General features: G+C 41.9%; 1 protein-coding gene across 12 annotated transcripts in view; it reads right to left on the reverse strand.

Annotated features, from left to right (window-relative positions):
- Nucleotides 1-1,186: 1,186 nt before the first annotated feature.
- The window catches only part of LOC115571173 (shisa family member 6), a 66,923-nt gene continuing 43,971 nt past the window's right edge, over nt 1,187-24,138 (reverse strand). The window contains exons 5-10 of one of the 12 annotated variants that reach the window (XM_030400307.1): nt 23,744-23,782; nt 11,430-11,492; nt 10,163-10,183; nt 5,977-6,129; nt 3,498-3,598; nt 1,187-3,266 (exon numbers count right to left, since the gene is read on the reverse strand). In XM_030400307.1, coding sequence (XP_030256167.1) covers nt 2,415-3,266; nt 3,498-3,598; nt 5,977-6,129; nt 10,163-10,183; nt 11,430-11,492; nt 23,744-23,782 — 1,229 coding nt within the window. In that variant the 3' untranslated portion in view covers nt 1,187-2,414. Of the gene's footprint in view, nt 3,267-3,497; nt 3,602-5,976; nt 6,130-10,162; nt 10,184-11,429; nt 11,493-23,743; nt 23,783-24,138 lie in introns of all 12 variants that reach the window. The other 11 variants (XM_030400305.1, XM_030400309.1, XM_030400308.1 and 8 more) reach the window with 11 other exon arrangements.

Genomic DNA, 24,138 nt, shown 5'->3' on the forward strand with positions numbered 1-24,138 from the left:
TACTTTTGATAGACCTCCCAGCTGATTGAAATGTGCAGGTAAAAAAAAATGACATTTAGTAGCTTTACTCTTAAAATGCGCCAAAAAGATTTAAGTTGGAAGTCCGAGCACAGCTTGGCTGAAAGCAGTCTGGATTTGGATGAAAAGAGAAGAGATATGAAATAACTAAAGCCCCTTAAATAAACACATACTGAACATGAACATTAATGGGTTAGTTATGAGCAACATTTGAAGGTAGCTGCAGTTTACCAGATTACTGACAGCTTCTGCTCACTATACTCTTTGCTGTAGCTATCCTCGGCTGTAGCTAGCCGGCTTTATCTAATTAGCTATTGTATGATTAGAGCCAGTGGCCCTATTGGCTGACTGGAGTCTGCCTGGACAATGCGGGCAACGAGGCTCAGCTCATCATCTTCTGGACAGCAGAATGCGACTGAACGCAGCTTTGAGGCCGAGAGGTGCCAGTTTGGAGACGGGGGAAACGGTGAAGCCCATGACAATTATGCATCATAACACAAGATATACTTATATTCTAATGCTGCATAATTATAGTTAAAAGTAATCATGAATATTCATAATGCTTTATGAATATAATCACGTCAGTGTGACACTAATGTCTTAATTGCTTAATGAACGTACTTAAAATGTGTTATAATGAGCCAATATGTATACACAATCATGACTATTCACATTATTTAGCATTTTAATGACTTGTAAGGTCAAGTGTCAATACTTCACAAGGATTTGTAAGGATCATAGTGTATTAAAAATGATCTTTTTTTAACACAATCTAATATAACTCATGTAATATAAACATTTTAAATACTTTGATGATGTGTGTATACGTTATTGAAAGTGGCCATTGTGAAATTCAAGCACAGTAATGAAATCCCTGTGTTTAAGGTGGGTGTAATACATGACAAGTTGGTCGTATGTAAATGACAATAGGTGGTCATTGTTTGCTTTAAGTAAACAAAGTGAAAAGAAACAAGATGCCTAATTTAAACACACTAACCCTAACCCTAACCCCACTCGCCCCATTTAACCAAAAATATCAACAACTAGGCAGAAGAACTAAGTCAACTGACTTCAAGAAATATGACTGTATACCTAGAAATCACAGTAGTGATGTCGTGTACCAATTTTTGGAAGCAAGCACAGAACACAGACATGTGAAGAAACAATGTTGAATGTTTAGAAAAATATGGATGGTTTATTTGACCCTACTATAACAAGCATTGTAATCCATTTCCATGATGTTCAACTCCTCTGATGTCAAATGGAACACAGTCTACATCCAAATATGAACAGTGGTATATCTGTTAGCAACAACACATTCATTCACTTCTCGTCCTACAAACAGTTTTGCAAAGACACACACAGTATAGTATTAATTTATCCTGTCAAATACTTGGTTAAGTGGGTTTCTATTCTGAACTCACGAAACAGTGATGATTTATAGTTGTTTTTTTAAGAATCTATTGAAAACAGACAGTCTAATACAAAGTCCATCCAGTACAGACTTGTCCATAATACTGTTTCTAGAATAGCTTATTTACAATCATCTACTGGAAGCAAAAAAAACCTGCCATTGCTTTAAGAACAAAACAAGCTAGCCATCACTATTCAAACTCAGAAACAAAATCAAAAACAGAACAGAATATTTTTTTTTTATTGATTGTGCTTTGTAACCCACAAAACCACTTCATTTGTAGAAATGGAACATCTGTCAGAGGCGCCGGATAAGAAGTGCTAATAACATCCATTTCAGTTTCTCTCATTGAGATTCTCTAGAGCTATGAGTAGGACAAGGGCGTACAAATGGTTGTTTTTTATTCATTTATTTATATATTTATAAAGTTATTCGAGGCTCATCCTAGTTCATCACCTGTTGTGGCGTTGTGTTGCACAACAGAAGTCACGGAGGAATCGGTCTATGTGTTTAACCATGCAAAGCCCTTTAAGATTTGCCAGAAAAGGTTGCAGAATAGATTGGTTGGACAAAGGGGGCCGATAAAGGCTTGAACAGACACAATCAGTGTTTTTTCACTAAAACATACACAGAATGAGGCCGTAGCCCGTGGATGAATCGGGTAATCAAGACAGTGGAAATAATAGTAGGCAAGTTAGCTGGATAATACCACACCTCCCCCATCCACGACTCTCTCTGGCTTCCGATCTAGCTGGGGCTGTGTATGCAGTGTACAGTGTAGCTCATTTTTCCGGTCTCTCACAGTATGTGGATGTTCTTGGTCCTGGAACCTCTGACTTTGCAGGAACCTCAGTCAAAGAAAATGAAATTGCCACCACCCCACTCTTAAAGAAGGCCAGTGTTCCCATGTACGTCAATCAGTCAAACCCCTTGGCACACAGAGGTGCTTCTTCCTGTGCAGTTCAGTTAGCCCTGGCTGCCGTCACACAGTCACCTCAGTCTTGCTGCCTGTGCGGTAGTGCTGTGGCTGTTGCTGCTGCTGCTGGTGGTGCTGTGGGATGTAGTGGAGCTGCTCCACAGTATGAGTCCGTCTGGAGGCAAACGCCTGCCTCTTAGTTGCTGTCTGGTTCATGGATAAAGTGTTGGAGTGCCCGCTGCCTCCCCCTCCCGATGCCCCACCGCCGCCATTATTAGAGGCACTGGGATGGGAGTGCATTTTGGTCATCTTGTAGCGATCCATAAGGGGCGTGGTCGGTATGAACACGTCTGTGTGGGAGATGGCACGTGACATTGACATGTCGCTGCCACGAAACCCGCCAGAGATGCTGCTGACCATGCCGCGCTTTAGCGACATCATCAGCTTGTCCGGTGAGAGCAGAGGATCCTGGGATAGGAGGCGGTCTTGTGAGTACAGGCGCTCTTGTGAATAGAGGCGGTCTTGAGAGTAGTGGCGGTCTTTTGAGTAGAGGTGGTCCTGCGAGAGGAGTCGGTCCTTGGAGTATATGCGGTCCTTGGAGTACAGGCGATCTTGGGAAGTGTGGTGGCGGTCCTGTGGAAGAAGACGCTCCTGGGATCGAAGACGTTCTGCGGACAGGAGCTGTTCATCTGAGAGGATCCGGCCTCCGTACGGCGACATACCATTAGAGGACATGCTGTAATCCTGCTGTGGGGCACTCTGCGGGGACAGGACTCGATCCTGGGACATGGCCCTCTGGACACGACGGGGCCTCTGTCTTTGCTGAGACTGCTGCTGTGAAGACTGTGGCTGGGGAGGGGCCTGGGAGATGGAGGACTGTGGGGGCTGGCTCTGGAGCTGCTGTTGCTGTTCCCGGTGCTGTTGAGCAAAAGATGAATGGGGAGAGTTTATTCACAAGCTGAGGGGGTAATAGGCTCGGCCACCCACCACTGCAGAGAGAAGTGGAAAGCCCAGCTATAGCTTCAGCTTCTAACTGATTCTAACTTGGGGGGGGGGGGACTAAGAGATAGCAAACTTGCTTTGCCTCATAGCTGCATAAAAAGAAAAGAACACAACCTTGTTTAGACGCCTGCACACTTAAGTACCCACCTGGTCTTGACTGATTTTGAGAACATGCAAGGGAAGAGTGCCTCTTGCCGCCAGGTCGGGCAGGTGGCGCTTACGAGTGTAGTAGTCTTCGACGTCTTTATCTGCTGCAGAGGAGACGAGAATAAGAAAAAAAAAACAGAAGCAAGAGGTGAAGAGGAGATCCAGGGAGGGAAGGCAAGAGAGCGCACAATGCAGAGGATAGTGTTGGCGGAACCATCTGTGTTTCACCTTTTCAAGCTCATGGAGGGGAATAGAAAACAGAGAGAGACAGAGGAACTGCAGTCAGAGTGGATTACATGCTAGGCACATAACATCCACACATCCACGCTTCATCTGGGATTCTAAAGGCAGATCTGGCTGTGGGGGCAAACTTTTCAAAGGTCATGTGAAAGCCTATAAACAAACATGGTCATATCATACAGATATGAAGGGAAGCACGCAGGCACCTCATGTATACATGCTGGAAAACTAATAGCATTATTGCACAATCACTTCACACTGAGAATTGCAATTGTTTTAATGTCCTTGAATGGGCGTTTCATCCTTATTCATGTGTACAGACAACTACGACATGCATTTAGAAGCAGATCAAAAAAAGGAATACATTTCCAAAGACAGTAAAGTGTAGGAGTGAATGTAGCGTCATGCCACACAACATGCATAAAGATTGTCTTTGACTACATAACCACACGCACGATGACGCACATTTAGAAAAAACCAAATGCAGCATAAAACAGACAAAAATGGAACATTTATAAGTCCAGTGTTACCAAGAGGCTGATTCTGTATTCCTTCTGAACGTCAGCATGAATGTTTAACCATCGCACTAAATCAAGGGTGAACACTAATGTCATTTATATAGTGGGAATAAATTATGGAGAGCAGACCTCTCCACCTTATTGAGAATTCGTAGGGGACTCTGAGTCTCTGCCTGTCTTTTTCAATAATGGGTGCAGCAGTGTTCACACCACCTGTCAAGATTACACCCAGCCAAAATCCCCTTCAGCAGCGAGCCATGGGTGCTCGCTGCAAATCGATTCATTATGAGAGATAATAAAAACAAGATGTTCCTTTCTCAAGCATAATAGTCTCCAAGATCTGGGCAGGGCATTGCAAACTCATCAACCATATTACCATAGAGTGAATGAATAACTCGTGATGTATACTGTCCTGCGCGGCAATGGGCTAAATGCTTTTCTTCAGTTTGATACCAATTTGCATTAATAAGCAGTAGCATTCTTCTCTTTTATTATCCTGACAATGAAAATGCTGCTCTATCTTCCCTCCAGCACAATCCAACATGATCTATCAGTGTGCACACACTAGTTGAGCAACAAAAAGAAACTGTGGAGCCTTTTGGCTATTTGCTGCAACAAATAATTTGCTTTGGAAGCAGAAAGAAAGTTGGGAAGACTGAAGGACACTGCCTGAGGATGGCTTTCCTTTTCAACAGTGTGTCTCTTTTGCTGGCTACAATATTTAACAATTGAATTTTTGTTGGGTTTGTTTTACCTCCTATCAAAAACGATTATGTTAATTCACATCAGCATTCTTCAAGCAAAAAGGGTCGAAATGTTTTTTTTTTTTTGTCCGGCTACAACTGAGGACCAGTAAATAGCACTGCGTCCTGCAAACCCGTCTTACCATTTAGTCTGAAATGGTGCCTGGCAGTTATGAGTGGGAGCCAGCGCGGAGCGAGCCCTGACGGGATGAGTTGTAGATCGTCATTCTTCACTTTGACTGCAAGCCAGCAGTGAAGTGGGGCAGTCATGATGAAATTACACAAGCCTTAAGGAATATTTGCGTTCCACTTGGAGAATATCATGAGATGGGACCTCATTACGCAGCAGAAATCCAGCGTAGCACCGCTAAATCAATACCGAGCCGGGCCAGGCATAAGAAGCCGCTTAATGTAGTTATACGCTCCAAGAGAAATAGTGGCTGCAGCCTTTAAGTGGAGACAAGGGAAGCATGGAATTTCAATGACTCATATTTGCGCGAGGTGACTAGGCTGATTTCATGACGGCTCAGACTTGAGAAATGGGTATTTTCTGATCCTGATTCAAAGCCACTTTCATCTACATAAATGTTTCCTCAATAGAGAGTTGCAAATCTCTGGAGAAATGCATACGAGCACTTTTTCTGGTTAGACCGAACAATCCCTGACCAAAATGCAGTGTGAATGTTGCTGAATGTTGTCAGAGCTTTCACACTCAAGAACACTTACAGGAGAAGTCCGGGATCGAGCCTCCGACCTACCAATAAGCCCCAGCCGCAACTATTTTAGACAGCTGGATGTCCTCAGTATAACAGCCAACACTTTTTCCCAGTTGAAACACTTCGGAGTCACTCAGTAAGTCCCAGTCAGGAGTCAGGAGAGCACACGTAATGCAGGTTGTTTTTTTTTTTTGTTTTTTTTCATGCATGGCATCAGGGCAGGGAGCCTACTCTTGCATTAGTGCAGTGAACTTGGACCTACTGAGTTTCTTCAGGGATGAGAAGCGGCTGAGGTCGGCTTTGACGGCCGCCTCATAGGAGGGCGGCAGGTGAGACAGGCTCTGGAAGGAGCGTGAGAAAGACAGGTCGTAGGGCTCCGTCTGCGAGGTCAGGATGCCGCTTATCCGATTGTTTTCTGGAGACACATACATACATATACAGACACAGAAAAGGGAAGAGAAAAATGGGCAGGCTGGCTTCTCCTAACCCCCACCCCCGCAAAGAAAGCCAGCGAGGATCAGACCATCAAGGGAAGACCACCTGCTGAGGTAGAGAAGGGAAGACTGAGCTGGTGGGCAGGCTGGAGTTTTAGTTTTACAACTATTGACTGAAGGCAGAGGTGCTTTGAAAACATCTCAGAAATGATTTCATTTGTAAAAAATAGGAGTCCATGGTTGGATATATGGAAGCACAGTTTTCATGGCGCATTTAATTGCGGGTTGAAATAATACACAATATAGATTCCAGAATTTCCTCAAACGTCTTTCAGGAGACATCTGAGAAGTGAGGCGCGTAAATAATTCATGGTTGCTGCCAGGGCTGTAGCTCCCCTTGAGGACCCAGAGGACGAGCCCTCTGTATAGTCTCCGGGACACTGGGGGCTGTTTTTAAAACCTGCTTTGGGAGTGAATTATTCTTTATCCTAAATTGTTGCACATTCTGTTTTGAGTTATCTGCTCCAAATGCATCACATTTTCACAAGTTGATGTGTTTCTTATTGATATAAACTGTGGCAGCTTTGGTCAGCACAACCCTAACAGAACCCTTCAGTATCACTTTTGCACTCGTAGGGCAAATAAATATGCATCATACAGTTAGACTTTCAAAATGAATTTGCTCAGATTTAGGCAGCTAAAAAGTACTTGATTAGGTTTTGGAAAACATGGTGTGGCTTGGCATAAGTATGTAAGTACTAACCTGCCTGACTTCCTCCTAATGTGGACTTTTCTCGCTTTTTATACTACGATGCTACAGTAAGCTGCTCGACTTACTGAATGCTAGAGGGGTACCTACAGGGTCGTTGTTTGAAGCGCTGGGCCGCTGACCAAGCTGCAATATTTGATGTGTTTGGAGTGAGATCAGGCTGACTGTGAGAGACCAGTTCCTGAAATGAGTCAGTTCTATTCCCGAGATCTTTTCACAAGAGTTAACTCACCTCATTGTTTGGCGTTATAGCAATCATAAAGATTTGTGCTGCATTTTAGCTTTTGACTTGAACATGAAATATTCTTCTTAGAACACAATCTGATCTATTACATTCCCTGTTGTCTCATGTATCAGACCAAGGTTTTTAAATCATATAACGTGGCTTCTCTGCCACATGAGAAGCCTGCTGCCTCAGTGTTTGCACTCTGTGTTTTGCTAATAAAACAGAGCGGGGAGAACTAAAGACTCAGTAAGAGATTTGTTAGGCTGGAACTGTATGCAAAATGGAACTGGCTATCACAATCCAACCCTGGAGTCAAATTCCTCAATTTGATTGTTGTTTTTAGGCCAAAACTTAAATTAAAAAGGGACTCTGTACATCCCCACCAGGATTACACTCTGTCAGTGTGGAAAGGGCGTTTAAAAAACTTAATAGAAAATGTATTTAAGAGCTACGTGAATATATAAAATGTGAAGACTGGATGGCTAGTCAAAAATGCTTTTTAGGGTTGTTGGTAAATTTGAACTCATGACCTCAAAATCCTCGCTACGGCCCTGGTTTTTGGCTCTTTCCTCTTCCTCCTCTCTTTTTTTAGTCAAACATTACTTACTGAAGAAAACAGTATCTTTGCCTGAGCTTTGCCTCAGCCAATGAGTTGAGCGTTTAAGACTTTGAGAATTGGTTATATATATATATATATCTAAAACTCCAACTTGCTGGTGGCAGTGATGGGGGAGTACAGGTGGTCACTTCAGGCACTCAGTGAGCGTGTGGTGTGGGACTGACTCGACAGGTGACGTGGTGGTTTGACAGGAGGAAACAACGGTTCAGAAAAGAAAATGAAAAAAAGAAATAAAAAAAGAGAGAGACAACACACCAAACAACAGATGTGTGCTGGGGAGTGACCCTGCTCGTGACAAGTGCTGTGATGTGATCTGGGACGGGGCAGGGAGCACAGCCTGGCCTGCCTGTCGCTGATGTGACCTGATATGAAGCCAGGAAGACGCACTGGAGGGGGGGGATGGCTGGACCAAAGCCCCCTTTTTATTCTCGCTCTCGTCTTTCTCTTTATCTCTCCTTCTCACACATGCACGCACACAAACATCCGCAGTCTGCCTCATTCACTGCTGTCTTCCTCGCTCTGTCAATCTTATCTGTCCTACCATGCTGCCACCCACTTTCCTTTGCTCCTTAATTCTTTCTTGTCCATTCAGTATTCCCCTCTCTCTCATTTTCTTTCTCGCTCCTGCTCTATCTCGCTTTCCCCCCAGTGGGCTGTGAGTCTGTCACGCAGTGCAGAGCAGCGGGCATGGGTGCGGCTCCAGACCAGCCTCCAATGGATAGATAAAAATAGGGCTTTAGTAACTGCTGCAGGATGGAGAGGAGGAAAGGAAAGAGAAGAGATAGAGATAAGAGAATCTAAAAGGGGGAAAAAAAGGGGCTGAAATACAAGACGGAATGAAAATAGAAGGGTGAAGAGGAAGCTTGAGAGAGTAGGACAGAAGGGTGGTGGCAGGGCCAGGTGACCGCAGGGGGTCCTGGGAGCTGCAAGGAGGGGGTTCGAAGGATGTCAACGATCTGTGAGTGGACTGTCTGCCACACTGCATCAATATGGGGAGAATCGACTCGGACTGTGGCATGCTGTTAGCTATCTGAGTAGCAAACATGTTTTACTGCTTCATCACAATGGACAGTACAACCACACAGACCTGGCTCAAATAGTCTTTGCAAATCGTAGTGTTTTTAAAGGATAAGCCTGGTGATTTTCTGTATTTTTCTCATTGCCAACAAATTAAAGGCAAGGACCAAAACCAACAATGACACTGAGTGACATGTTCCAACATTAAGATAAACAGGATAAACATGGGCACTGAAGTTTCTCTCAAACGAGTCTAACACACACACCTATCTGGATAATCAGACTGAATTGCCATTGTGTGTCAGTTCATTTATTCTAGCTGACACTGCTTGCTCGAAGCAGTGTTTATCTCGATTTGTTTCGCCCTATCCCATTAGCAAAAAGTCACGTATGCCGACCCCATTTTCAGTCCACATGGAAGCATTTGCCGTTGTTAGGAGCAGATTTTCATAACAATTGAAAGCATGTGTTCATTTGAAGGATTTATTTATTTATTAATTTATTAACAAAGCAGAAATGCATAAGACAAAAGGCAGAAATAAACTAGTTTGTAGAAATAAATGGAGGAACATAATACAGAAATTAATATATGAATAAATACCTTTCGTAATTAATAAATGATCGGTTCGGTCCTCCATAGATAGCGAGCCATATAGGTACGTGATGCCCCCAGTTCGCTATTTTTAAACCGTTCACACCAGCAGTGACAAAACATTGGGCTACAAGGTCAGCTGGCGATATGAAGCTCCAGACTGACACTTGGGCATGACACGCTACACATTACACTTGAGCTGGCTTCAACTGTCAACAGCAATGTGGGGACAATGTGGCAACGCATGGCCCATTTCCTCATGTCTGAGTAACGTTTGCTAAAAACTACAGTGACCAGCTGTTCAGGATATTTCTGTTCCTTTTAAGGGTTTACATGGTCACTAGGAACCAGTGGGCTTGGAGTTAAGTGCCACATATTTTGTAGGGAAGTTGGAACATACTGAGAGATGGACTAATGCATTGTTGGTTTTCTGTTGGTAACAAGCATTTGTTGACAATAAAAAAAATATAGAATTAGACAATTTAACCTTTATTGTAAAAGTTTGTGTCTTGTATAGTAGCAATCACGTGGACTGACTTTCTTTTAGAAATCTGGCTAATGACAAACCACACATTTTATTTTAAAGCAGGTTTAAGCAAATAGCCCAAATCCTTAGCAATTGCTACTTAAATCAGGTCTGACAACACACCAGTTTAAGTGAACGGAAGTGATGACACAAACATAGTGGATGGTGTGTGGGTGCGTGTGTGTGCATGTGTGTGCGCGTACACAGATGTGTGCTGGAATGTAATGAATGAGTTTTAACACTAAATTATGTATGTCTGACTTACCACGTCTCAATGATCGGTGAGCTACCAACCCAAGTGAAAAACAAATATTTCAGAAACAGGTTGATGGTGAGAAAAACAACCTACAAAGACTTCCTCCATATTTAGCATGAGCAGTAGAGAAAAAGAGAATCTAAATCAAATCAGCTTTTACTTCCTCAGGCATCTAATGTACACTTGTGAGTACGATTGCACATTTTCTGCCTGTGATGTGCAGTTATGTATCTCCCGGCTGTTTCAGTCACAGGCCACTGGGGGGGTCATGGCAGAGGGTTTTATCTAGAAAATAAATACATTTCTGTGTGCTGAAATTGAATGTTTTTCAGGGGCCTGTGATCAAAGTCTCTGTGTTAGATGTGTTGTTGAATGGATTTTTCATGTTTTCCAGAGATCTCCAAGGCATTTCTCCATAGCTGTGGTTTGCTTATCTGTGTGTGTGTGTGTGTGTTAAATGAGCCACATGGCCAATTATGTCCATAAAAAAGGGGGGAATTCTGGCTGCAGAATTCAAGTACAGCCCCTGAGTTTCTGGGAGCAGCAAGTCATTTTCTTTATATTGTGGTTGAAACAAGCAGAATATAGATCAAATCGTAAGACCAGAGCCATTTGATAAATACAAAGGCAGTGAATATTCAGCCGACGACCTCCTTTCTTTCCTTTTTATATCTGCTGTCTTTCCTCTCTCCAGCCTGCACCTTGCATCCTTACACAACCGCTACTCTTCACATCTGCCAGTCTGCGACCCCGGGCCAGCCTCGGCTCGCTCGCAAGGAAGCATTTGAACAAACAGCTGCATGACATCAGTGATAAAAGCCGATTCACGGTGATGCGCCTCATGGGGAGCGCGAGGCTATGGTGATAACTTTTGTTCTCGGGATAACAGCAGGGAACGTTGTGGTTTCACATGCTCTGTCAACCAGAGGACGGGATGACCTCGACAGAACATTAAGTTGAACCTCAGCCAATTGTATTCCCTTTAAAAATGAGATGGACAGCGAGAGTGGCCTGATCCCACTCACAGAAAAATGCTCATGACTATGGGATGTGACACTTCTGTGATTGAATCTTCAACAAAAAAAAAGCCTCATTTTCAATAACAGAATGGATTTGCGGTGGGGCGAATTGAAAAGAGGAGCGAGTCAAGGGGTTTTTCACACATCCATGTCAAGCACTGTATTCAAGTTAAATGCCCAGGTCCAGGCTTCATCTCCAACACTGAACTGAGCCGTAATTTACTTGAATACTCCCTTCTGCTGCTAGTTTGCCTTACCATTCTTAGGTGTGCGTGTGGGGCTACCTAGAGCCACATGGTTATAGTTGTGCTGATGGGTACCTGCAATGACAAAGGCAATGAAAGGTCTGTTCAGTGTCCATGGGGAATACAGACTGTTAGCAGTGTGAGGGTGACAATTAAAGAGATGATTCACTAAAATGCTGTTGAAGTCTTATTTAGCTGGCATGTTGAACTGTTCTTCATGTATTATTCACACATTACAGATTTATTTAAGAAATCAGTGCATTTTGAGTGAACACAAGTCCCCATTCTACACAATTGCCGGCAAACTTATTAAATTAGTGAAATATCTCTTTAATTTCCCCAAATGAAGGCAATGGACATAAATATAGATGAGAAGAGACTGTGGGATGAGTGGCACTACAGTAGGTTGAGTCCGCTGTGACCTCATCGCTACCCTGCAAAACATGTTTACATCAAACAGTCCAGAACGTCAGATGAAGCACAGAACAGAAGGAAAAATCAGAGCTGTATACAATATTTATCACATCATGACCTGGAACAAGCAAGCCCTCATATTTTTTGAAAATTGCATTACTCAAGACACAGAGACTAAATTAATCTATGCATTCATCAGAAGAGGCTTCAAATATGGTAATTCAACAGAAGTCAACATGATAATTAATACAAATTAAGCAAAAAACACATCATACATCAGCAGCGTACACATTTGAAATAAAGCAACACAATGTGTAGAAGTGGTTGTAGGACCAAGTATTGGAATCTTTTTTACCTGCTTGTGTTCATCCTCACTTGCATCGTATCCATTCTCATACACATACATACACGCCAAACCTCATCTCACACTCATGCCCCACCCTTTTTTTTGTTGCTTCACCAATTTAAAAATGACAGTTATGAAGATGTAAAAGTTTGATCGATAGTTTCAATGCTGCTCAGCACAGACACAAGAGTCTCCCACATAATGTAATGATGACCATCAGTTTGAAGTATTTCGACTTTGTTTCTGAGAACTTGTGCTTTGTCATTTCGGCACTAAATACTACAATACACATGAGCCTCAGCTACCATTGCTATGAAAAAGAGGCCAGAAGCAAGTTCATGGTGCAAATCAAAGCTAAATGAATAAAAAAGTCAATAAAATATTAAATAAACAAACAAATAAATAAACCAAAAACTAACAATATATGAATAAATATAAATAAATTGATAGAGGATCGTAAAATAAACACTTGGGAAAGATAATTCCTGACCTTGAAATAGTAGTTTGAAGAATGGATCGAATGCCATGGCATTTAAATGTCCCAGAAAGTAAGATTTCCATGTTTGTTGAATGTAAAGCAGCTCTAGGTGCTATTAATACTGTGAAAGTATCAGAGCAGTCAATCCACAGAGAAATGCAGACACAGACACTCCGAAACTGTGGTTTTAAATGAGCTGCAAGGTTCTGTCAGGTGGTTATGACACAACTATAAAGTCAACACCCTCAGCCACTCCCCCAAAATGTATGGGCTCAGAAAAACGCTGACAGAGTTGGTGCGAAACACAATGGGCGGTACCTGCTCGAGCCTTTGAGAGCAGACCAATCAGAGCATCAGAGATTTCTGTGACGGATGCCTGAAAGAGACAGGCACTAAAACAGCATTCAGACAGAGGGCGAATAGAAGTTCTGAAGTGAACAATGTCAGAAAATGTTGATTTTTTTTTTTTGTGTAAAAATGCTTTACATTAGCTTTCAATTACATGGTCATAATAAGCAACTGTAGATTGCTCTAGAAGAGTAAGTAAGCCTTGTGAGTTTAGTAAAAACAGTTGTTGTTTTTTTTGGTCAAACTAGAATATATATTGCCCATTCCTCTTCATCATTGAAAGAGCCCAACAATAATTGAGTGTCTCCCAGATATGAAATTGTCATATTCTAATTCACATTTACAGTGTTATGTACAACTTATGTGCATAGCATGTCTGTTTTCCAAATTTGCAGTGCTTGAAGATGTTACATATGTTTCAGTCTGTTTCTGGATGTGCTTGTATTTCATCAACATTTTTGTGGCACATTTATACATGTTTTCTTTTCTTTTAAAGATGCAGTCCCTTGAGCTTACTTGGCTCTGGTAAAACATTCACAAGTGCTACGTCTCTGGTCATTGCCCATTTCTCTGTGGCTCTATGTGTACATGAGTGTGGTCTAATCAGCAGGAACAGTCTGTTGAGTTGTCATCACGGAAAGCAGAGCCATTTTAAGTTTTAACTGGGAGAATAAACAACAGCTTCACCTAATCATCTATCCGTCCTGCTGTGCAGGAGGGTTTGCGGTTGACAGGTTATGTGATGCAGTGGTACAGTGCTCGGCTGGGCACCGCAGCGTGGAGGTGCTTTAGTTGAAAGATGGGACCTTTACTGAGCCCATTGTACTGAGAAAGTTGATGAATGACAGCCATTCCCAGCAGTGTGTAGGGCTGCGTGTGTGTACATATAATTGTATGTGTGAGCGCTGGGTTCGTATGTGAGGAGGAGGCAGCGATAGATGGGGAGAGCATCGCGGAGTGTTGCCGTCGCGACACGTTCATTTTCTGTCTGCTGCTGTGCCTGTTTAAAAATGCATTAGAGCCAACTGCTGAAACGTCCATTTACATCTGTCACAGAAGTGAAGGAGGAGAGGGAGGCCCGACGTGCTCACATCATGGGTTTCAATATTTGCTCGAGCTATGGAGATAGATGGGATGTGTCTGCTGTGTGTTCCTTCACTGGCTTTTTCTTTTTTCATATAAATGCTTAACAGCGATTCACACCGAAGGGATGATTCAAGAGGGGAAATTCATAGTCATCCGAGACTGTCTCCTGAATATATTGAATATATGAAACAGCGTTGTAATACAAATATATGTCAGTTTAGTTACTATCTGTTGTGCAACAAAAATATGTCCTACAGCCAGGATGTAAAAGCTTTTACAGTTAACTCTTCTTGTGACACAAAGGAGGTGGAATGTAATTTTTTTTTTTTTTTAAAGTTTCTAACAGAGAAAACTATTAACAGTGATAACAGCTGAGCAAGTAGTGCCGACAGTTTAGCTACACTACAACAATGATGACAAAATGTAATCGACAATAAATTTATAACTTTTTAAATTTTTGTCACTTGTGAAGGTCATTACATATTTAACAACTCTACCATGTCTGTCTTTTCTACAGTGAAAATCCTAGCACAATTTTGTCCTTCTCAAATAGTACTGATAATAACTTATACATGACGAAAATGGCAAACCCGTGGTCCACTCTTTGAAACCATTGCATGAAACCATGTGTAAAACTGTTTCCTTAACTGAAATAAAAGTACCAGTGTTTTAAAATTAGTCTTGAAATAGTCTGGAAAACCTCACCAGTTCAAGAATACTACAAAATGTACTTTTCACTTCACTCAATTAACACGATGTACTAAAAATCACTTAGTCGACTCTTGAAGTTGTGAAAGTAAATCTCCTACCTCAGGTCGCAGCTGACTTTTTGATATTTCACCAAGACCACAATCTATCCCAGACCTGAACAAAGTGCTTAGTGCTTAGCTTCCAGAACATAACCATGGAAATGTTAATCATGCTTCAATTGTCAGGATTGGCTGTTGTAAGAAACAAACAAAAAAATGCCTCCTACTATTTTCCAGACATGTTCAACATACAAATATCATTTCAGGCAGCAGCAGGCTTCCTACACAACTTACGTGAATACATTTTTCGTTCAGACAGGGTAGCTATCTACATTCATCATGGCATCAATAGAACAAGTTAAGTGGGTGGGAGGAAAATGCATTTATTTTTATGCTTTGAAAAATTGTCTGCAGTGATATGATTCAATCCAAACATCAATTCCTCACGTCAGCATGTATTTACTGAGAGGAAAGCAATCCAGGACATGTCATCACTCTGTCACCAGTCATGAATAAGTATATGTGTAATGAGCAGCCTCATGCCACCAAAGAAACAACACCATACAGACACATAAAAGGTCCTTCCTTATAAGGATCTATAAAACGTGACATGCTACAGGAAGAAAAAGTGGCCATGCAGGCAAGTAAACTCCTCCAGATTGAAAAATCAGCACAGCTGACCCAGACATGGAGCGTTACTACGCAATGGTCTTGATGTTTAAGATTTGACTGATCCAAAGTCCTGCCTCTGTTAGTTACTGTTGCAAGGTTTGACAAGCTTGACTTAAGACACTTGGTGACGCTGGTCCTGTTTAGCTGGATGCTGCAGTGTTGATTAAATCAAGTCAGCCAATATCCAAATGCAGTCACAATCTGTTTCTGTTGACCAACAACATTTAACCCCTGCCCACTCTCGGTTCAAGCACCACCCACTTTCAGTTAAGACCTCGCCCAACCCAAGCACAGATACGTGTACAGATAATTAAGTTGGTTGTTCAGATACAGATGCAAATACAGATATTAGTGTTCTCGCTCAATTCAAGTGTTGATGTCAGCTGATGGCGAGGTCTATTTCACAGCCTAATCCACTCTTTGCATTGGACAAAATTTGTCTTCAGTTTTGAGGACGGAATAAACAAAACGCCTTCAACGGGGATAAGAATAGGGGTGTCAAGGTACAAGTCCCCCAGTAACATATTTAAACCATCTTCTGTTTTTATTTTCAAAATAGTTAACCCAGCACATAAACTGTAAGTTTAACAGGAAATAAGAGAGTTGATGGAGATTCATACAGGTACTAAGCTTGCTCAAATGTTATTGGAACACAGAGTGAAAATGAGCAGGACTTAAGAAGGGTCAACTGTTTTCCTCAGTCTGGTGTTTCCCACTCAAAGCCGGGTCTGGGGGACATGGAGAGATGTGCTGTACTGAATGGCCCGGTGAGAAGACACAGAAGACTGAAGCTCATTAGGAACCTGGACGGCCATGTTCACTGATCCCTCCATAATCTGGGGGCCAATTAGCCATATTGAAGAAAGACTCCCAGCACAACCAGCCCTCCGTAACCTCTCAGAGCCAAGAGGTTGATTATCAGCTTGGAAAACCCCACTGCAGCATCTTTGAGCTGACATCGCAAAATAGCCTCCATACAGTATGTTGCCATGAAGCAGCTGCAAGAAAGTATTTGTCAGTGATAAAGGGAGCTTACAGCACAGGACGAGACCCCCTGGCTACACTGCTGTCCATTCATTATTGCCTTCATCTCCTTCAATTGGCATATTTAAATAGATGCATAGTGAGTGATGCTGTCTAATCATACAGTGGGTTGATTATTTATGATTGACATGCTCTCCAGATTGTTGGGTTGAACAGGGTCCCTATCTAAATTGCTAAATTAATGTTTTTCTGTCAGTATGTTGATGACGCAGCTGTGTGTTTGTCAGATGGTATCAGTCAGATTTAGTGTCTGAGTCAACTATACATCTATGATGCATGGGCTGGTCTTAGACACTTTCTTCCAGATACAGTCGACCTCACCTTCATTAAATTACTCACATTAAATCAATCTTCGCTTGTTAATGATGTCTGGAGAATACCTGCTTGCAGGGTTTGCATAATGGCATCCAAATGGCACACAAGTGACTCAGTCATTTGACATTTGGCATGGCATTTTGTTTCCCATCACATTTCCAAACATAACATCCACATACAGCACACCGGGGAGGCGAGAGAAGGACTACCGGGCTGACCACAAAACACCTTGAACCCTGTGCCAAGGTTAAATAAGCATTTGCACAATCGATTGCGGTCACATGCTTGGCGGTATCTTGGAAACCATCAGAACATTGATTTCTTAGAATTTGCATTCCGTCCAAGAAATGAACAGTCACATCATGATATCCACTCAACTCTTTGTGGGCAGGGTTAGTGTGTGTGAATGCATTTCCATGAATAGGGAGGTCATTCTGAGAGGAGAGGCAAGGTAACTGGAGCCCTGTGTGAGAAATAAAAAGGAGCAAATTGACCTAAACAACTTTGACAACCGAGCAGCACACAGACAAGAGTTACAAATTGTCAGGCCCAAGCAAGACCAAAAGTTCACCACAATGCACAGCACACAAGCAACATGTACAGACAGGTTGTGAATTGAAGAAAGAAATGAAGGAAATAGTGTATCACATGTGGAGAGTATGTTGTGTGGGGTTTGTATAGATGTGAAAAGTCCATCACCACAAAAATCAATTAAACTGATGAGGTAAAACTAAAAACTGTTTCCAATATGATTGTGAAGAGACATTCCACCCATATAGCTATAAAACATATGTATATTTTGTTTTTGTCTGATCTATGTGCTTGGAAAAATGTCTCTTCACAGTTATCTACCCTGTACATGTCTGTTACCAGGGAAACAACTGCTTGACAAGGGTAACACAAACTCAGTCTCACATGAACTGAGTCGGGCTCGTGTAAGGATCAAACATTAAAAACAGAACGCCTGTTGATTTTGGGTTGGTTCAGACTGAATACTCCTCTCTCTGCCTCGTTCTGTAAAACGTTGCCCGAGCCGCACTCTAGCTGACACCACACTCTATATAGGTTCCCTGTAATCTGTCACAAATTAGCCATTCCTTCTTTCTAACAAGACACTATTAATTCCCTTGAGTGTTGGCATGGTGCGGCACTTGAGCTTCATACTTTATACTACATATAAAAGATTTTAAAATATATAAAATTCTGCAGCACCATACGCTTTATGCAGCAGATGTGATTACTAATATAAAAGCAAGAAAGCTTTTCTCTGCTTTATGCAAAGTGTAAGTAGAAACTGTGATGGACACAGGCAGACTTTAAAACAGTGACAATACAGACAGCCGAGCACAACTCAATGGAAACCCTAAAGGTTTGGCATCTCTCAACAATACTGGGGAGGCCATAAATGCAGTGGACACAAGATAAACTAAGACACAGAGCAGATAAGAAGAGGGAAAGTATGAAAAAGGAGGATGTGGTAGAGCGCTGGGATGAAAAAAGGAGAGAAACAGCAACATGGGCCAGTGATCACAAGGCAACCCTCCACCCCCCATACCCCGACTCCACACAACCCACCCCAGAATCTATTAGCGAGCCATCCTCGGCTCTCTGCTCCACTCTCCTCATGACATCCCTCTCTAAAACCAACAGCCCTGCCATCCCATTAGCCCTGCCAAGTGGAGCTACTGGAGTTATGAAAGGCCCAGAGGAGGTGGAGGTGGTGGCGGTGGGGCTACAGAGTGCATTGTGCATGTGTGTGTTTGCGAGTGTGTGTGCAAAACGTGTGTGACAGGTATGAATGCGGATGTCTCTGTCCTACTGGCTCTGTTGACAGCCCAGTGCTACCAACACGTCTCTGCCCTCCTCTCGCAGCAAAGGAAGCGGGGGGAAAGGGAAGCCACTGTGGGCTTGACATTTAACAACTGACAAAGAGTGTTCACATTTAATCGCTAAATGTTAACTGCCATAATAGCCCCACTTCACTTGGTTAGTGGGGGACAAAGCTTTAGGTCCCTGGACAGAAGTAGCTCCCACCTTCTCATTGATTTCACTGGCAGAGCAGGAGGCTTAACTCTGACCCAATTGCAGCACTGGTTATAATGCTTATAAGTTATATTTATAGCACTTCTAGCTCGGCTAATTTTAGTTTCTCCTGCTCATTCTTAACTGAATGGCTCATGTGAGTCAGGGTTTGGACTAAAAACATGGACTTGATAAAAGGCTTAACCCATATCTTTAAGTAATAGTTTCATAATAAACGTGTGCTTTGTAGCAGTTACTGTTTGATATGACTAAACCTATAACTAGTTCAGAAGAGCTTGTGCAATGGGAACGTGTTCAGAAGGGGTAAATACTGACCGAGCAGATTGCGTGTCTAGCAAAAGCTACCAGGAAAAACTAAAAAAAGAACTGCAGCAACAGAAACTCAAGTATCATCAAAAGATATGAAACAGGACTTATATTGTAAAACTTGTACAACCTTTTTGATAAAACTACAGTGACGCCAGAAAAAAGAAAAAGAATTTGAAAAATATCACAAAGAGCATGGTTTGACAAGCAATATCACAAGTGGACTATACAAAACTACTGTAGCATTGCAGTGACCGCTTGATGCCAAAGGTGTCAATATTATAAAATGAAATACTACTCAGAGTCAGTACTTGCAAACATGAGGCTCTAAATATGAAAGTGCTGTGACAGTAGAAAACAAAATCGAGCAACTCCTCAGCTCCAACATCAGGCAGTGTGTGACTGAAAGACTGAAAGGGCCCGATTCTACATTCCTGAACATATTGTCTGGCTCCTCAAAATCAGTTTAAAAACTTTTTTCTTATTCAGACAGCATTCTTTTAGTTCTTAGAAAAATGAGACAATCCAGGTTGAGTCTGCAAAATCTTTTTGATGATTTCACCCCATTCCTTTCCTTGGATCAGATTGAGCGGAGGGGGAGGGGAGTAGTGATGTGCAGCTGCGACAGCATTGGCTGATAAAGCTTCCACTTTTTGAGCCTCTCTCTATCTCTCTCTCTCATTCTGACGGGCATTGAGGCTGGTATGATCCTAAATACTCTTGCTTTAATTCTATTCCCTGTTCCACATCAGTGTGGTATGTTACATGCAAAGCCAATGGTAACGAGACAGAAAATAATGAGTTATGTAGGTTGTTGTTCTGTGTTTCCATCTAAAACCGCTATGCAAATACTAGGAGCTAGCTGCACTGTTAAACCACCGCAACGAAATTATGTACTGACGGGGGTCAAATCAAATTTGTTGTTTAAGTCACATGATATAAGTACAGAATGATTTGCACCTCAGCCAAATGTAAAAAGTTTTTACAATATTTAGACATTATGGGATTTACTTTTCAGTTGAAGCAGGTTGATCCAAATGCAGTTTGGCCCAGGACAGATTGTGCTCTCTAGAGCTGCGTGGAAGTGATTTAAGTTTGTCAATAGACCTTTTCTCATTATACACTTGTAATGTTCATGTGAAAATAATGAGTAGTGCAGCTTCGATTAATTCCAATAATGTGTGCATCTAAAAAGACAGAGACAGACGACTGAATAGGTTGATTTCCAGTAACTCCAAAAATGACATGTATAACTGTTCCCATAACAAGGGGGTCGTACCATCGTCGTATACTTGCAAGATAAGGTAAGGTTTAGGAAAACATTGAAATGACTATGTCACTTCAGCTACAGTTGTACCTATTTTATGTGTCTTACCTCAGTGACATATCAGCAGTCTCTGAGTGAAAGTCCTCTGCAGATGTACAATGAATGACTCAACCCTCTGACCCTGACCCCTCCCTATATGGACTTGATGCATTTTATACTGACAAATGTGACCCCACTCCTCCGTGACCTCCACTGGCTTCCTGTTGCGGCCCACATCTGATTCAAGATGATGGTGCTGGCCTTCAAGGCTGTCAGCGTCACTGCACCCATCTAAACACTGGTCAGACCACACGCCCCAGAGCTAGCACTTCACTCCACTAGCTCGCTCAGCAAAGTCACGACTCCTGCTGTCCACAATGTCAGGACAGCCGAATCACCTGCTATCTTCAACAAAAGACTCAAGACTCATATGTTCAGTCTTCACCTCGACCCCGCATAGCATGACTCCCTATTTAGATGTAAATGTATACTGCTTCACCTAAATTCCTTCTTTGCTGCTGTAATAATTACTACTGGTGCCACCAGAGGATGTCACCTAACAAGACGCGCAAGTGTCATAATAAGCTGCTTTCACGGTCGACCTATGCGGTAAATTTTTCTGATGAGGACCCTGATATTGATTTAACATATACATTTCTATGTCATCAAAAGGGACAGAAGATGCGTACATCCAGCAGAACTGCAGGAAAAAGGAAAATATTATGCAGCGGAAAACAAATACTGAAACTGAACAAATCAAAGCACTAGATCACTGTGAAATCAGAGGCTTCTTTTAGAGCATGCCCTTTAAGATATATAGTTCAGGTTCTGGTTAGTGACTTTATATTGTGGCTACAACCATTTGTATACCTAGTTTGCAAAAACAGTATTATCGCTAAACAGCGGTGCTGGTCTGTTAATCTACATCTCATGTCGAATAATGAGTGCAAATCCATTAACACACATTTGTAATTGGTGGAAATTAAAAGCTACACTGAAATACTTAGATATCATTATGCATTCATAGATAACTCCATTAATGAGTCGCTAGAGCTGCAGATTGCAAGATTCCTGTGTTCTTCCAAGTGCAATAAAAACCCACTACAGACTACCATATTGCCAGTAAGTGTCTCTCTTTATCTCATAACTCACAATCACCCCCAAGACACTAAAGGCCAAGTAGTTACTTGATATGTCACTGCCTCTGCAGCTTGACAAATGCGCCATGATAGTCTCAGCAGGGATGGGGAAGGGCAGGAGGTTGAGATGGACTTCATATCCAGTTCATTTTGAAATGTGATAGACAGTGAACCCACTGTGGACTACGTTGACCCTGTGTGTTAAAAGGCAATAAGAGATCCATTTTATTGAAGTAGTGCTTCATGGTGTTCCTACAGAGCTCATCTGGTTTCTCTGTGTTCTCTCACTACAAAGCAGAGGTGACTCACTGGGTTTAAAGGCAATAATCTTTTCCTGAAAATCAAACAGTGTAACAGTATGGCATTTTCATCGGATGTCACATCGTACAAGTAATACTCTCAACAAAAAAAGCCATAACTCTCAACAGTTGATTGACATACCAACCGACTCCATTTGTAGGCTGTTGAAAAGCAGACTTCCTTTGAGAGGAGGCGGAGGACGAGGAAGAGGTAGAGGAGGAAGAGGAGGGTCCGTATATCTTAAGCAAGGATAAGCACAGATTTATCTGATGTCTTCTTAAAATAAAAGAAGTAACATCATCAAAACTGCCTTTATCCATGCCTTTATAGACCAGCCCTCCTCTCCACTGAGACGGACAGAGCCGAAGACCACGCACACCATAGAGGGTTAGGACATTCATTTCAGTAAAGTGGACAACACATAGAAAAAGCTTCAGTGAAACAGTTCAAAACATACATTTCAAAGGGCAGGAATTAGAACAGAGTGAAATGGGACCAGTTGGGTTTTAAGGCAAAACACAATAAAATAAAAGATGTGGGCCAGCTGCAACAAACATCAAGAGGTACAGACTATTCGTATTTACATACAGAGTGTCCTAGTTTGGTTAGTTTTTTCATTAATTAGGCCCAAACTCCACTCATAGTTTTCACTTTTTCGTTGAAAATAGAAACTGTATTGCTTTGAAATCTCTTCTTTATGATGATTTCTTGTAAGCGAGCCCACATCACCACACCATTGATTAAACAGAACCAGATAGGGGTGTAAAAGTACATGTATTAGCCCAGAACTGTTAATGAGCTCAGTTTATGGTCAAATTAGCATAATACTGTCTAATTCGGTCAATCTTCTGAGTCAGATCATCTCTATTGGCCAACCCTTGGACGTGTAAAGCTTTGCTGAGCGAAGTGTTATGGTTTTCCCATTTAAATTACAGAGTGTGTGCTGTCCTGTTGAACTGAAGCTGGGCAACATTATGTCTCTGGATACAGAAACAATCAAGCATTGTAGCTTGAACTTGCAAAACATTTCTCTAATACAGAGCAAGGGGCCCACTATAATATTCCTTAACCTGAGCATTTAAGTTGCCGTGCCTACCCTGTAAACAAGCTGCACTTTAAATATGGAGCTTCAGAGCTGCAGAGAGGTAGCTAACTGTAAAAACTAGAGGGAGTACATTGTGACTTTGTCTTTAGAAACAACAGTTCAGCAGACCCTGGGGCGTCACTGCTGCTAGATTTTGCTCAACAAGCAATTTAAACTCCCTGTTAAAGCACATACATTTTGTAAGTGTATTAAACAAAAGACGTCCAATGTGTAATTCATGACAGGTGTTGGCAGACGTATCTTTAGGCATTTTTGGCAGATCCATGTTAAGATAATTGGTATTGACCATCACATCCATAAGCAAGTAAGTGTAAGTTAGTCATAAACTGCTTGGACATTGTCTTTAATTGAAATTTTTTTCAAATCAATTTTGTGTACTGTTCCACCCCTAGAACGAATGCACAGAGACCAGACTGCACACATACTCATCCCACAGACAGGAGGGCTAAATGTCAAGGGGAAAATACACAGGTTAGGCATCTAGAGGTCAATGGGGAGGCACTGCACTACAATTAACACTCCAGGTATAAGCTGCCTCCAAACACTGATCAGGAACCAGATGTGTCTTCTGATTAGCACTATTTATCATCAATAGGTTCATAAGAGAAGTACATTAATCATAAAGAAGTGGTTAGAGGCAACTTTGACCCTTTAAGAAAGAACAACCATCCCTACCATGGTGACTCTGGGAGCGGACCGGCCAATGTTTTTCTCCTAGAAAACAGAATCAAGTGGTTATTTATTAGATTGTGTTACTTTTATGGAAAAAAAAACAGGAAAATACATCACATTCATTTACAAGCATTAATCATATTTACACTTAAAAGCATGGATGGGATCATGTCTTTGTTGCACTCAAACATTATACAACAGAGCAGAACATTAGCTTCATTTTATGAATCACATCTCTTTTATGATTCAATGTTGCCCACATGTTACAGGAACAGATATGTGGACAGACATAGTGCAGAAGGCTGCTGGAAATGAGAACAGTTTTAGTGCTCAGATATCGATTTATGTTATATTTTATCTTCCCATCAACTACTGGCTGATGCTACCTGACACCATGA

This window comes from Sparus aurata, chromosome 20 (assembly GCF_900880675.1).
Source record: "Sparus aurata chromosome 20, fSpaAur1.1, whole genome shotgun sequence".
Lineage (NCBI taxonomy): Eukaryota > Metazoa > Chordata > Actinopteri > Spariformes > Sparidae > Sparus > Sparus aurata.